Genomic DNA, 15,987 nt, shown 5'->3' on the forward strand with positions numbered 1-15,987 from the left:
ACACTAATAGATTTTCTAAATTAAATTAAACATATATTCAACCCACTATCGATTTGGTCAGGATGAGGTTGCCGCCGGGGAGGTGCCGGGATGCACATGTGACGGAAGTTGGGCATGGCCACCCACATGGGGGTTTATTGTCGTTAATAGAAAGGCCCATCAACTTATAAGTTTATTCGAAGTTCAAGATCCAGGGAAACAAAGACAAAAAAAGATCCGATCTACTTCAATTAGGCGGGAACTTTATTCTAATTATAGAACAGTGGGTCCAATCAATTCAAAACTCCCAAAAATAACCTTTGTTTTATTTTTATTTTTTTATTCTACGAATTTCCTTAAAATACGTCACAAAATTAAATTTTGAATACTCCTAACAATTTTGTACGAACATTAATTTTTTTTTTTAAAAAAAACAGACAAATTCCAAAACCAACCCTTCATCAGCCTTCACCATCTTTGCTACTGCACGAAAATATACAGGACACCAAAAAGAGGAGAGAGAAAATAAAAGGCTGCCATTTTTTCTCAAAGCAAAATTTAGAGAGAGAAAGGGAGGAGAGAGAAAGTGAGAAGGGTTCAACAATTAGGGGTTTCGTCTCCATTTTCCGATCTCATAAACCCTAGCATTTCCTTCTGTTTTTCTCTCTCTCACCTTCAATTTGCTCTTCGGATTTTCTTCCTCTTATTTTTCAGGTATGTTTCGCTTCATTGTTTGCTTGTATTTTGATTTTGTAATGTGGTTCTTAGTAGGTTTAATTTGTGTTTTTTTTGGCGAATTTGTGTGATATTTTGGCTGTTTTGACCTTTTTATTTGTATATTTGTGAATGCTTGTTGTAATGGATTAAGGTTGAATTGTTATTTGTGAAGATGAATCTGTGGAGATGGAGAATTTAGGTTAATGTGATGAAATTTTCTGAATTTGATACCTCAATTAGTTGGTGTTTGGATTTTTACTTGAGAATTTTGCTGGATTTTTTTGATTCTATGGTTTGATTGGATTTTCATGAGAGAAGAGTAAGGATTAGGTAGTTATGTAGCTGAATTTCTCGAATTCGAGCTTAGCTATGGACCAAGATTGTGCTTTTTAGCTTGATCTTGAGCTGGAGGAGAGCTCCAAGTTGTGGAGTTCAAGAATGTCAAAAGGAAATTGAATGAGCATCAAGCTATGGACTGGATCATCTTGATAGAAGTTCCCAAACGCGTAAATTAAAAGTTCATATGGTAGCTCAAATATTGCGAAGGATGAGGCTGACTGATGTAAGGAGTTGAAGCTTGCTATAGCACTATATGGTGGTAGGCTTGTAGCAATTAGGCCAACAATAAAAATGATAAGTGGAACTTTGATATGTTTATTTTGTTGTTTCAGTCAGCTATACTGTTAAGTTGAGAATTCGGATGGCTGTTTTTTGGATAGAAAGTGCTGAGATGTTTAGGATGTTATAGCTCAAGTAAATTAACGGTTGCTTTCCGTGAGATAATTATGTAGTGTACATTCACTGCACAGATGGAATGTTTTGTAATGGTTATATCAGATATGGAGTAATTGTTGAAGTACCAACATGATTGAAAGCCTAATGTGGAATGATTTAGTACGATTCTTTAGCTGTATACCTTCATCTCAAAACCTTATTTATTGTGCAATGTTTGCCTTGTGATTAAATACTTATGCTGCAAGTCAACGGTTATGAGATTGTTGGAAATGTTAGGTTGTCTATTCTTAAGGTAGTTACTTCCAGTCTTCTACTAGTTGTGCAATTCTTGGGGAAGGCTATGTCTATTTCGGTATTACCTCTATCGATCTTTGTCAGATTTACTGATAGAGCTAAGAACACTTATAATAGTTCCTAAAGTTTGAAGGTTTATTTCTATCTGAGACTCAGAGATTTTGTCGGGCGGCAATTTCCATATTTGTCATTACCTCATTGGAAATCTTGTATTAAGGTTCAGTTAGTGATGAATGTTATTTATATCTCATCTTCTGGTCAGTGCCTCACTTTTTCGCCTAAGGTTCTTATTGATCTATTGTAGGAAATGTGGCAAGTGAAAAGGTCAAATACTGTGGGAGACATATGGGGAAAAATAAAAGTATGCTCAATGTATTGTTCTCCGTGGCAATTTTTATCGTACGTGTTATGGACTTATGGCATTTACATCAACCAGTGCAATTTTCTGTGGCACATTTTTTTTGTGGAATTAATGAGCATTACATTACTCACTTTCATATTAACCTTGCAATACATCTGTCTAGCAATAATTTTATCTGTGCAAACTTTTGTCATGCTGTGTCAGTGATCCTAATTTATAGTCTTTGCTGCTACTAACTACCTCTTACCTACTTTTACGCTTGTATATTGGTAAATGGTAATCTTATGATGATGATCTGAGGTATACAATCTGTAGAATGTCATGCAATTAACAATATTTTCCCCTTCATTATTAAGAATATTAACTATATCCGACTACTGTCCCCACTAAATTGAAATAATAATAAATGGGAAGTTGTGGACTGCATCCTTCAGACTAATATAAAAAACAGTTTGATATTAGTTGTGAATATTCAGTATATTGTAATTCTGTGCTGTTAGTTCCAGTATTCAAGGGCGGTCTTTCATTCTGTTTCTAGCCCTTTTATGATGTTCCACTTGTTTTGCACGCATCTGAAAGATTAAATCATGCATCCTATGTTTTGTTAAAATGACGGTGTTGCTGTTTGGTCAATTTTCAGGGACCTGCCATGATTTTCTTGTGAGTATTTTGAAATTGCAATTGTCAGTGCTTGTGAGAAAAAAAGCATTTTTTTAAGATTTGCTATGGACCTCCAAACACAAGCGCACTTGGGAGGCAATGGGTTATTGAATTTTAATGGTGAAGCTTGTAATGGAAATGATGGAAAAACTGATTGTTTCAATAGAACTATCATGGGTACGCTCATACACATTATAATTGTTCTCAATTCTCAACTCTTCTTTCTTTACTCAGCCGTGCTGATGTTTTTTCTGTACTGCGTGCATGTACTCTAATTCTCCACTTAGACGTGATTGAGTGGCTGAATGGGCAGCTCCCTGATTTGAATGTTCCAGCAAACTCTTCACTTGAGGACTTAAGAGTTTGTTTGCAAGATGGAACTGTTTTATGTCACTTGTTGAATAGGCTTAGCCCTGGAGCAGTTGAAATGGTATATGCACATTTTTTTGTTTTTTGTTTTTTGTTTTTTGTTTTTTTTGGGGCGGGTTGTTGTTTCAGAAGCAAACATATCTATTGATTTTTTCTATCTCCATGTCAGTATATCAATCTTATTTATATATATTGATAACTGCTTTTTTCTGCTTCAGGGTCATAATTTGGAGCCCCAAGCCATGGTTGAAAGGTTTTTGTCAACTTTGGATAAAATGGGTTTGCCTAGATTTGAAGTTTCAGATTTAGAACAGGTACTTTTATGTTACACCCCATATTATACCTCTTGAATTGAGCAATGCAACTTGGGTTGGTGAAATGAAGAAATGCTCCTCATACAAAATTGGAAATCGGAAGAAAGCATGGTATTACTGTAATTTACTAAATTAATCAATAAGTGCATGTAGTAAAACTCCCAGATTGAGGCCTTGTCCCAGTTGCTCTATTTTTATTATATGCTTTTTAGAAAAGTTCTTACAAATTCACAGAGGTTCATTTTTGTCATATAACTGGAGCAGAAGAGTTCAAACAACTTTCACATCCCTTAGCGTGAAATTGAATAGAGTTGGCTTAGATGTGTCCTCTAGTGCTCAATTTATTCTTTTATTTTTAATTTTTTATTGTAAATTCCGGATGACGTGTAGGGTTCAATGATCAAGATCTTGGAGTGGCTTCAGGTGTTTAAGAGTAATTTTAGCTCTAACATTGATAGGGAAGCTGCTCGCAACCATGTGAGAAAGAAATGGAATGTGCCAGAGATTGAAGATTTGGATACTACTGATCATTCCCAGCTGGATGCTCTCAATTCTACGAAGTTTGGACCAGATAAAAGAAGGAATTCATGGGAATCAAAATTTCAAACTGTCCTTCGCAGTACTACTTTATCAGGTTAGGTCATATTCTTTTATCATAGGAATGAGTGAATGACACTAATTTTGGGAAATATTTCATAGTAAATGTCCATTGTTTCTTTGTCATCTACTGACAAACAATGAGCATGATTGTAATGCCCACTGCGTATACTTCAACATGTTATGATGTCCTCAATTACCACTGTCATAATTTCTTTGTTGTGTTTTGTAGGCCTTGCTATAAAGCCTGCAACCCCACTCTTGTATCCTGTACTGTTTTATTTTATCTCTTGAATTGAACCAGAAAATGGCTAAAGGACATTTCCCCATCCCAGTTGACAGTTGTAGCAGTAATGAATTTTGAGTACCAATCTCATGAACCAGGATGCTTGGCCTATGCTATGTCTATGCCATTTATAGACCTAGGCCTTGTTCTGCTTTCTTTAAATCCACAATAGTTAAGTTAAGTTCATATAAGGATTAAATAGTCTAGATAAGCTAAGATAAGATCTGTTTAGGTAAGGGTTAACCAATTGAAATATATAATTTTAAAAAATCAAATGAATGTAACACACCTAATGTAACAAAACATTGTTCACTGGGCTGTGTTGGTATTATTAATGATAAAGTAACTATAATGGGCGCAAATTTTATATTTTTTGGCTACCTATTTTTTCAAAAATTGATTTTATATGGATTTGTAAGGAGTGAGCTCCCAACAGAAGGTGGCATGTTCCACAATTGCTTGTTGTATATGCAGTTATTCAAAATTTTGTTTTTTTTATTATTTATTTTCTTAATTTTTTTTGTTTAATTAGTTAATAACCAAAGCATTGCGAGATCAATGTTGTGTTTTGTATAACATTCAAGCTGTGTTTCCCTTACTTAATTCAATCATTTTGTGCACCATCCCATTGTCTTTCTCCTAGCCTTTTAGGTGAATTGTTATGCATTTTGAGAAATACAACTACTATACTTAGAGTTCCAAAATTTCCAAATTTATAAAATAAAGTATGACTGAAACAATGTTTGCATTTGGTGGAGTTAGTTCAATGGAGACATATGGATGGTGCTTGGGTGAAGCATGACAGTCTTTGATCTGTCAATTTATTTATGCATTGATGTGACCTATATATACTAGTCTCCAATGCTGTTATTAATTCAAATATACACATATCAAAAACTTTTATAGGGATTTGAAAGAGATTGAGATGGAGACTTTAGTTTGACCTGCAATTTAGTGCTTGTCTAGTTAACCCAATAAAATGAGGGTTGTTGGAATTCATGGGAAGTATAATTTTTTATACCTATTTGTTAGATACTAAAAAGAAGAAATGAAGTTTTAGAATCTTACTCCCCTTAAAACATGGGAATATAGAAATTCATGGGAATTGAAAATTCCTTTATTGTCAACCAAACATGTCAAAGTTATTTCCTTGGAATTGCATAAGAATAACTTCCCTTAAAGTATAAATTCTAATGGGAATTTGATTCCTAAGCAAACAAAACAAGCTATAAGTGGGTTTTCTCCAGAGCTTGGTTCCCAGCTCCCATGGTAAATACATCATTTAAGTGCTGTCCTTTGTATGCGGTCCTCTTTGATTGCTTTTATGGTTGTCCCAGCAATTTCAGACTTGTACATCTGACTATATATATATATATGTGTGTGTGTGTGTGTGTTTGCATCAAGTTACTTAACAAGCCATTTTGTAAACTACACTTATAGCATAAAGGAGTTTTATTTTACTTGAAGACTGGAGCTCATTGTAATAAAAGTGGCTCTAGTATTGGGCATTTGGGCTTTGAAATCGTCTATCCCAGAATGAAATCCACGTGTAGTCAAAGGCAAAAATAAAATGTTTAGTATCATGTGGAAGTGGAACATTTGGCTGTTGATGAATTCATCGAATCATTGATTGTACTAATGTATGCAGTGTTACACAAAAATGATTGTATTAATGAAATAGAAGTTTAAATTTTGTCTCTATGTTTTGCTCTAATTTGGGTGAGGGAAGTCAGGGAACCTTATGTGCTTGGCTATTGTGGCATTAGATTGAAGTTTTTCCTTTTTTAGTTAATTTTGACAGTTGTTAGGTCTTGTAATACTGTTTGCCAAATAAGCCTCTGCTAATTTATCTAATATCAAACTAACCTAATTTTTACTACTATTTTCTAATCTGAGAACGATAATTTGTGTTCCAGGAAACCTTGGTCCTGATGTCAAGGTGTCAGAATTGATGAAGTGGAACAGCTTAGATGTAAGTTTCTGCATGTTTATTAAATTTCTGTGAGACTTTACCTTTACAAATCTGGCACTGGTTCTCATTCTCTTTGGCTCTTTACAAGTGCAGAAAACTCCTATGCAATTGCTGTTTAGCATGGTGGACAGGGTCTTGGATGAAAGTTTGGATAGAAAGAGTGGGGATGTATCTCATGTAACGTTTTTTTTTATAATCTTTTTTAAATGTATTTTTCTACTTACTTTTGTTCTGTTTTTTTCTTTTCCCATGTTTAAGTTCTTTTTCATTATAGTTTTAATTATGTGTTCAGCGTGTGGCTTGCCTTTTGAAAAGACTTGTACGAGAGATTGAGCGCCGGGTGTCAAATCAAGCAGATAAAATAAAAAATGTAATGTGCTTGAACTATGCAATTGATGTAATTAATCTATTTCCTAAAAGCCCGGGCTCTCATATTGCATATTCCTGCAGCAAAACAATCTCTGCAAAGTTCGTGAAGGCAAATACCTATCGAAAGTGAAAGCCCTTGAGACGCTTGCTGTTGGGGCCGCTGAAGAAAGTGAGGTAGTCTTGATTTATGCTTAGAAAGGGAGGTAGTCTTGATTAATGCTTAGGATTTCATGAGCATTTACTAGTTTTTGATTTTGAGTGACTTTTTTTTTTTTTTTTTTTTTCCTTCATTGTTAGGTTGCTGTAAACCATCTTCGGCAAATTAAGGTGCTCTCTTAATCTTTTAATTAGTGGTTCTTGATGCTTCTTATATGGTACAAAGTACCATTTCTGGATATGCTTTGACTGTATATTTTTATAAGTGCATGTATCTTCTTCCATTTCCAAAGGTCTAATATTACATATTATATACAAAGTATACATGATGTGAAGACTAACTCAAAGTATACATGATGTGAAGACTAACTCAAAGTATACATGATGTGAAGACTAACTCAAAGTATACATGATGTGAAGACCAACTCAGACCCTATTCTATCCAATTACACCCTTTTTCCTTGCTTAATGCCCAATCTGTTTTTGAATTTGGAGGGACATCTTATATTCTTCATTTAAAAGCTCCTACTTAGGGATGCCAATGGGGCGAGCAGGGCGGATGTTGGCCTTCCCATCTCTATCCCTGATTCCCCACCTAACCCGTCCCCATCATCATCCTCATCCTCTTAGCAGGTCCAAATCCATCATCATCCTTATCCTGATGGGTACAAATCTAAAATCATCACCGCCCCATCTAATCCTCGCCTTCTACACATAATCCCCGCCTTCTACACATAATCCCCCAGACCCACCTAATTTCTTCCTTAGACCCGCCTCCATAAAATGACAGCGCTACATCCTATATAAAATGATGATACTACGTATTATAGTAAATTACGGGAACAAGATCACTTAATATTACACAGTTCTACTGCTGTTGTACTACTCCCTCCGTCCCAATTTATAGTTCCTATTTGTATTTTTTCACGGTATTTTAAAAAAGTGAAAAAGTACATTAAAGTTAGAGAGAGAGAAAAGTACAATTATAGACAAGAGTTAGAGAGGGAAAGTGAAAAAAAGTACAAGACATGTGCAAAATTCAAGGGTAATTTAGGAAGTATAATGAATAAAGTTAAAAAAAATTAGGGTATAATGGTCTTTATATACTATCTAAAAAAAGAAAAAAGAAAACAAGAACTATATCGTGGGACGGAGCGAGTATTAGGCTATTATTATAATTACTGCTATATTTTACTTAAGTACTTTTTTTTTTACCAAAGCATAAAATTATATAATTTTTATTTTTTCAAATATATGAATGCCGCTCATGCAAGTATAGAGCGGGTTTGAAGGATTGTACAACCTACAATGAGTACAATCCACCCTTGCCCCATCACTCATGGCGGGTATGATTTTACTACAATCCTGTTGTTGTATTATGGTTGCTATAACACACTTGTATTAGACTTCACATCCTTCTATTTTCTCAATAATGGTAATTGATATACAAACTCATTTAATGTAGTTTATACCAGCTTTTTCTTTCTTTCTATTTTAGACAGAGAAGACCAAATTAGAGGAGAAGAAGAAACATGGCGAGCAGGATGTGGTTAGATTAATGAGAGAAAGGGACGAGCGTGATGCAGAGATAGAAGCTCTCAAACAAGAGCTAGAGGAGGTTAAAAGGTTGAATGAGAAGCATTGCTCACAATTGGAATCTGAAGCGAAAGATACTAGAGCAAAGTTGCAGGAGAAGATCATGGATCTTGAGTCTCTTCTACAAGTTTCAAATAAAAAAGTAAATGAATTGGAGGAAACATTTGAACGCGAGACTCAGAAATTGAAAATTAGAGACCTTCGTTACTCTTGCTTTGTAGATTCCCAATTTGATGTTATGAAGGTATGATATTTGTGGGTTTTGCATTTTGTTACCTGTTTGTATCTTTTTGTTTAAATGAAAGTTCCTGATTAGACATAATATTATTGTTTCGTGTAGGCACTAAGGAAGGAATTAGATTCTGTAAAGAAAGAACTTTTGATGACGCAAGACTGTTATCCTCTTGAATTTCAAATTCTAGGTAGAGATTCTCTCTGACCGTGGTGATTTCAACTTTTCAAGTCTTTCCTAAGGCTTTTTTTTTTTGATATATCTTTACTGAAACTATCTTGCAGGCACAAAGCTCAAGGAACTTGTAGATGCTGCTGAAAGTTACCACATGGTTCTTGCAGAAAATCGTAAATTGTACAATGAAGTTCAGGATCTAAAAGGTACACTTAAGTAGGCAGATTAGCATTGTGCCATTGTTTATCAAGTTTAGCTGTGTGTTTACTAAGTGATTCAATGCACTTGTATTTGGTAGGAAATATCAGAGTTTATTGTCGTATAAGGCCGTTTCTTCCTGGGCAGAATGAGAAACAGACAACAATAGAGTACATTGGTGAGAATGGAGAGCTTGTTGTTGTTAATCCCCTAAAACCTGGGAAAGACAGCCGGCGGTTGTTTAAGTTCAACAAGGTCTTTGCTCCAGCAGCTAGTCAAGGTTCTTTACTTCTTTCAGTTATTTGCATCTTTATTGTATTCATGGGATTGTGCTACATATTTTTTCTTATTATTTATTACTGGGTATTTGGAAGTTTCTGTTGCCATACAATATTGTCTATTGATGATTTGTTGACTATGTATTTGTTGGCAGAGGAGGTATTTATTGACACTCAACCACTAATTCGATCTGTTCTTGATGGGTATAATGTATGTATTTTTGCCTATGGTCAAACTGGTTCAGGCAAGACTTATACTATGGTATGGTTTCATCTTCTGTTTTGATGCTTTGCTTACCTAGTTACTTCATTTAAAAATTTCTCCTCGCTAATTTCTTCTATTTAATCCTCTTTATCTAGACTGGACCTGATATGACGTCAAAGAAGGATTGGGGTGTCAATTATCGAGCACTGCATGATCTTTTCCAAATTTCACAGAATAGGAGAAGCTCCATCATGTATGAAATTGGTGTTCAGATGGTTGAGATTTATAATGAGCAAGTCCGAGATTTGCTTACATGCAATGGTTCACAGAAAAGATATCCTTTAATTTTTGTTTATTTATTATAATTTCCTGATTTTTATCCCTCTATATGACTCTGGCAACTGTTCAGGTTCATATTATGAGCTATTAAATGTTATATTCTGATAGCTTTTTTCCCCCCTTCCACCTTTTGTCCTGCAACTTGGTTCAGTTTGCACTAAAGCACTTACATTAGAATGTTATTAATTAAAAAAAATATTGGCTTTCCATGCTTTTATCTGTAGTTTCTCTTTATTTATCAACTTATTGTTGTTGGCTTGTTGCCACTTATTTGGCCCCAGAATTATGGATTTTCCAAAAACTCCTGACTAGGCTCGATTAAGACATTTACACATTAGTGAAAATGTGACATAGAAGTACTTAATTTCCTCATTTTGCTGCATGCTTATGTGAGCACTGAGATTGACTCTATTGTCCCTATAGTATGTTAATTATCTTATGTTTTCAAATAAAAAAATGTTGATTATCATATTTATACTTGTACTTCGTGTTATCAAGATATAATAGTAATTTTTTCTGTGCTACTGGTAATGTTTTTCTTTGACTTGCACACACTTGGGATTTGGAGTTCCAGTCAACCGAATGGCTTGGCCGTCCCAGATGCAAGCATGCACCCTGTTAAGTCTACTAATGATGTGCTTGAGTTGATGAATATTGGCTTTATGAACAGAGCTGTAGGTGCCACAGCATTGAATGAAAGGAGTAGTAGGTCTCATAGGTTGTTTTCTAAAACTTCTTCTATTTATACTTGTGAAACCTATTTGTTGACTGTGCTTGTTTATGTAACACTCTTAACCATTTTGATGAATTTGCTTAACATGACACATTTATTTTATCAACTGTGCTTGTTTAAAAAGATGCACTTATTTATGCACAATAAGCTTGCATGATTACTACCCTTTCTTTGTTATTTTTTTTTTACTTGCCACATTTTTTCTCACGTTTGCCAATGCATATACTTCAACTGTTAATATGTTTATTTGCATTTGTAAATTTTATAGAAATTTAGTTTTAATAAAGTAGACATTGAGACAGATCTAACGAAATCCCATATGACTATATTTTTCTTTTAAGTATAAATCACAAAATTTAAGTAATGTGGAGTATTTGAATAGTGTACTTTATAGAAATGTTAAGTACAAAAAAAGGGAGGAAGTATTTAATAAGCTCCGGTATTGTGGCTATATTTAGAGACCATATGTTTCTACTTTTCTATTTTGTGGAATGATGACTAGGGAATTTTATGGTACTTTTGTGGCTTGAAAGAAGGATCAAAATGTCAAATATTTGATAAGATTCCTTTTCTGAGTAGAGTTGTTTTCTCTGTTCCATCTCATGCTTTACGAGCCTTTAGGCATATCTCTTGTACACCATAATTGGAATTCTATTTTCTCTATTCATAGGGAAGATTTTATCCTTAATACATGTTTGGTACATTTTGTCTTAAAAAAATTGCAATAATACTTGTCTTATAAAAAAACTCAATGTAATGTGCAGCATTCTTACAGTCCATGTCCGTGGCATGGATTTGAAGAGCAATTCTGCCTTGCGTGGTTGTCTTCACTTGGTGGATCTTGCAGGGAGTGAAAGAGTGGATCGCTCTGAAGCAACTGGAGATAGACTAAAGGAGGCTCAACATATCAACAGATCACTCTCTGCTCTTGGAGATGTTATCTTTGCATTAGCTCAGAAGAATTCTCATGTGCCATATAGAAATAGCAAACTCACTCAGGTTCTTCAGAGTTCACTAGGTATTTGGCTAGTACTTAATCCTGTGTTATTATCTTAACAATTGACTATCCCTTCATGAATTTCTTTCATTGAATCATCATAATGAAGAATCATGTAAATATGATTCAGGTGGACAAGCGAAGACATTAATGTTTGTGCAGCTTAACCCTGATGTGGAGTCTTACTCTGAAACTACCAGCACTCTTAAATTTGCTGAGAGGGTATCCGGGGTAGAGTTGGGTGCGGCACGTAGTAACAAAGAGGGAAGAGATGTTAGGGAACTCATGGACCAGGTTTGTCTCTATAATATATCTTCCTTCTGATTGATTCTTATATCCTTTAGAAAAGTTTTTCTAGACTAGTTGTGATTTATGCCCATGGAACTATGGAAGTGCCTTGTCTGCAATTTTATAGTCTCATGAGGAATTTGTGCTGGACACAGTTTACTTGTCACTATGCATTTATTAGTAGATCAACTTGGAAGCATGTTTCTCCGTAGGAAACAATTGATATTAAGGACAACGGTATATTAATTTATTACTTTTTTTGCTTGAGTTGCATTTGTGAGTCATACTATGGTGTTTGGGCTGAAAGATGAATGATATGAGAATGCCCCAGATTTGAATGACCTTTTCTGGCTTTGTAATGTTTAACATTATGAGTCATGAAGGAATCAAAATAATTTTCTCATCGAATTTTGCTTTCTCTTGAGTAAGTTGACTTTAAGAATTTATTGCCTGAACAGTTGGAATTCACTTATTTATGATAAGGGCTTGTCAAAATATGTTTTTCCCTCAGTGTCAGGCCTCTTTAGTGAAAGGATATTGCACTCAATGGCAATCTTCAAAAATACATGCAACGATTCAATTTTATAAGCTGACAACTGTGAAGCTCTGGATAACCTATAAGATCAAATGAGTTTGTACTATGCTCTAATTATTAGCTGTTTTGTAGGTTGCATCTCTGAAAGCTACCATTGCAAAGAAAGATGAGGATATTCAGCGCTTGCGTCTTGTCAAGGCTAGTACCAACAGTGAGAAGCGTGGTGTGAACCCTCTAAAGCCTGGGCTTTCTTCTCCTGGGAGACATTCCTTTGGGCCAACTCAATCGTCGCGCAAATTGTCAGGGCAGACTAGCAGACCAACTTCTGATCAAGATTATGGTTCAGAACATAGTGATAGACATTCTGAAGCTGGTTCACAGCATTCGGCTGAAGACCTTAAGAACCAGCGTGAAATCTTGAGGCATCCAGACCTTCCTGCATCTGATGCAGTTCATAATTTTAATGATGATATCGATCTTTTGGGATTTGGAGATGCGGACTCTGAAGAGAGATTAAGTGATATATCTGATAGCGGCCTTTCAATGGGGACGGAAACTGATGGTTCTATTTGCAGTGTTGTGGAGTACACACTTTTTCCTGAAGCGGCCAAACCAGAGGAAAACCTAGAAAAGTAAGCCTTTTTACATTTTTCATTTCTATGTTGCTATAGTAATCAACATGATACTGAGATACTCCATTTCTTATGACCTTGGATATGATCTATGACCTTGGATATGATCTTGATCTTGTTTACGTGTCTTCGTTTGTCATAGTATTGATTCTCCTTTTAGCAAAAATCCTGTGTTTGCTAAAGCAGATTATTGTGATAATTTGGTTGAACTTTACAGGACAGATGCATAGTGATAACCAGAGTTATCTTTGGTCATATTTTGTTTGAGATTCAAAACATACTGACGCTTTTTGCATAGGCAATTAGATTATTGAGTATGTTTCATTTTGTCTTTGACCCCTTTTATGTTATATTGTTGCAGGTCAACCATGCCAACCAAACTTCCAAAACCTCCACAAAAACAGCGGTCAGGGTCTTCTCAGTTGTTACTTGGCAAGACTTCCTCTAAAGCTGTATCAAGTATGTCTATTGCTCATTTATATCATCTTTTCAGCTATGATAATTTTTGGATACATATTGTTTCTCCTTTTATTAAAGTTTTAGTTTGTACATTACACGGACATGTATTTTGATGGGAAGATTTATGTCTTCCTTATTTTTCTATGAGGATTTTCATTAGCTTTTTTACTTTTCCTGTTGGGCAAGAGTTTTAGGAAATTTTGACTTTTACCACCTCCAAAAAACGACTTAATTGATTTTACCACCTCCATAAAAAAAAAGATTTATTTTACCACCAACAAAATTTCCAAAAATTCGATTTTACCACCAACTAACGGATTTCGTCCATGAACCTGTTAGTAGGGCCCACCTATTTGACGTTTCTTCTTCATCTTCCTCGATCTTCCATGTCAACCAACCAGCAACGAAATCAACTACCACGGTTGTCGAAATTTCGTGTAGGGCTAAGGAGGGGCCGGAATTTGGTGTGTGGGTTAGGGAGGTGGTCGGAATTAGGTGGTGGCTAGGGTTTTAGGAGTGCGGAATTTGGTGGTGGCTAGGGTTTTAAGAGTGGTCAGAATTAGGAGGGGCTTTATGGGTGGTCGGAATTTGGTGACTAGGGTTTTGAGGTCGGAAATTGGTGGAAAGGGGGTCCAAATTGGGTGTGGTGGCTGTGGTTGTGTAGTGCGGTGCGGTGGTCGTTGTGTGGCGAAAACAACGAAACCCAAAACCCTCGTTTCCCAAAACGGCCACGAATCTGGCCACAAATGGCCGACATCGGCCGGTTTTGGGGCTTAGTGGCCTTAACCGGCCGATTTCGGCCTTTTAAGGGCGGATTCGTGGCCGTTTAGGGGGGACAAGGGTTTTGGGTTTGGTGGTTTTTGGGGGCGATATGGTTGCGGGAAAGGGAGGGGGAGGGTTCAGGTGGGTTAGGGCTGGTGGTGCGACGCAGGTGGTGGTTTCGGGGAGGGTTGTGGTGAGTTAAGGGGAAGGCGGCGATGGCGCGGGGGTGGCGCTGTGGTGGTGGCTGGGGTAGTTTTAGGTTTTTTTGGTTTTTTTTTTTTAATTTCTCTTTTTTTTTAACAAATAAAATGCTGACACGTGTTACTGTGGGCCAATAATATGGCAACACGTGTACAAGGTAGGCCCCACTAACGGATTTATGGATGGAATCCGTTAGTTGAAGGTGATTGGTGGTAAAAGCCAACTTTTATTTTTTTATGTGGTGGTAAAATAAATCTTTTTTTTTTTATAGAGGTGGTAAAATCAATTAAGTCGTATTTTGGAGGTGGTAAAAGTCAAAATTCCCTTATTTTCTATTTTCTAAGGAATCGATAACACTCTTCCAATTTTACAGCTCCAGATTTTTGACATTTTTGCTGCATGTTGCCTCATGCTGTTGGTAATTTTGTCTATGACAATCTAAATGCACTATTTAACACTAATTGCTACCTATTGATCTGATATATCACAGGTTCTAAGAAACCAGCGCCTACTAGCTCTTCCTCAGTGAAGCCTAAAGTCAGGCCTCCAAAACGGTGGGCTTGAAGCTGCAATGCTCTTGCAGCTGTTGTAGGCTGTAGCGTAACTATGTAATATATATCTGTCTATCTTCTTTCAATCTTTCGTCTCTCACCACATAATGTTAGCTTAGTATGCACTTGATTTGGCAGATGTAACATATACGCGACTGTAGCGTAGTCTTCGATTGTCGAGGGGTTTATCTAACTGTCCTTTATGCATGCTATAAGAAGCAGCTCAATTACTTCATGGACTTGAAACAACTTGGTAATATTTGTAATTATGTACAGGGGGGAAAAAAAAAAACAACAAATGTTGAAATGCTTCCTACTTCGAAAATCAGATTTGCCAAATTATCTCTTGTTTTGCTCACTTGATCTGTTAAATCCAGATCTGGATTATCGAATGTTAATGAGTATTACTGTATTAAATTACTTATAAAATAATTACTGTATTTAACCATAAAGATTAATTTTTTTGTAGTGTTAATTTAACCTTATGGCATTTCTTTATGGTTTGGACACATAGTAATTATTTGGAAAATTTGTTAATTACTACCATGTATTAATGCCATTTTTAAAATTACTTTTGCGAATTAAAAAAACTTGTGACTTATTACCGTAAAATTTTTTAAAAAATTTATTTTACTATCAGGTTCGCTTTAAGTCAATTATGATATCACTTTAGACCTTTAACTTATGTTTAACCCTTAGTTAAACAATTAAATATTTTAACCCATGGTTACCCTTCTATAACTAACTTAACTAAACACCCCTTTTCAATTCTTTTTCCCTTTCACCATTTGTAAAATCCCTAATTCCCACTGATTCTTCCATCTATCTCTAATTGATCCAGGTCAATATTTAATTTGTTTAATTTCCTTTTCAAAAATTAATCTTTTACTGTTTTCGATTTTAGGGTATATTGAATTTAACTTTAGGGGTTTTACAATTTAGTAAATGTTACGTATAAACAATATACTGTAATAATTAAACAAATTAATAATAAGTTG

The 15,987-nt window shown here is 35.4% G+C and overlaps 1 protein-coding gene across 3 annotated transcripts; it reads left to right on the forward strand.

Moving 5' to 3' along the window:
- The first annotated feature begins 451 nt into the window (after positions 1 to 451).
- On the forward strand, positions 452 to 15,438 carry LOC145567722 (kinesin-like protein KIN-14J). 3 transcript variants are annotated; one of them, XM_081627086.1, is made up of 23 exons: positions 452 to 693; positions 2,030 to 2,124; positions 2,727 to 2,923; positions 3,034 to 3,176; positions 3,334 to 3,429; positions 3,820 to 4,063; positions 6,229 to 6,284; positions 6,378 to 6,461; positions 6,577 to 6,654; positions 6,735 to 6,827; positions 6,951 to 6,980; positions 8,308 to 8,649; positions 8,746 to 8,827; positions 8,922 to 9,017; positions 9,110 to 9,289; positions 9,443 to 9,549; positions 9,648 to 9,826; positions 10,385 to 10,549; positions 11,329 to 11,582; positions 11,692 to 11,855; positions 12,517 to 13,016; positions 13,378 to 13,475; positions 14,929 to 15,438. In XM_081627086.1, the coding sequence occupies exons 3-23, from the start codon at positions 2,812 to 2,814 to the stop codon at positions 15,000 to 15,002; spliced, it is 3,177 nt and encodes a 1,058-aa protein (XP_081483212.1). In that variant the 5' UTR covers positions 452 to 693; positions 2,030 to 2,124; positions 2,727 to 2,811; the 3' UTR covers positions 15,003 to 15,438. The 3 variants fall into 3 exon arrangements, with proteins under 3 accessions (XP_081483212.1, XP_081483211.1, XP_081483210.1); XM_081627085.1 differs by having other exon boundaries at positions 2,030 to 2,086; XM_081627084.1 differs by lacking the exon at positions 2,030 to 2,124 and having other exon boundaries at positions 14,929 to 15,437.
- The last annotated feature ends 549 nt before the right edge of the window (positions 15,439 to 15,987 follow it).

This window comes from Chenopodium album, chromosome 11 (assembly GCF_948465745.1).
Source record: "Chenopodium album chromosome 11, dcCheAlbu1.1, whole genome shotgun sequence".
NCBI classification, from domain to species: Eukaryota; Viridiplantae; Streptophyta; class Magnoliopsida; order Caryophyllales; family Amaranthaceae; genus Chenopodium; species Chenopodium album.

What these genes read in the sequence shown, in the direction of transcription:
- LOC145567722 (XM_081627086.1), top strand. Translation starts at nt 2,812, where the DNA reads ATGGACCTCCAAACACAAGCGCACTTGGGAGGCAATGGGTTATTGAAT. An exon ending in TCTTGAATTTCAAATTCTAG is followed by an intron (nt 8,828 to 8,921) that starts GTAGAGATTCTC and finishes ACTATCTTGCAG; the next exon opens with GCACAAAGCTCAAGGAACTT. An exon ending in TGCAATGGTTCACAGAAAAG is followed by an intron (nt 9,827 to 10,384) that starts ATATCCTTTAAT and finishes TGACTTGCACAC; the next exon opens with ACTTGGGATTTGGAGTTCCA.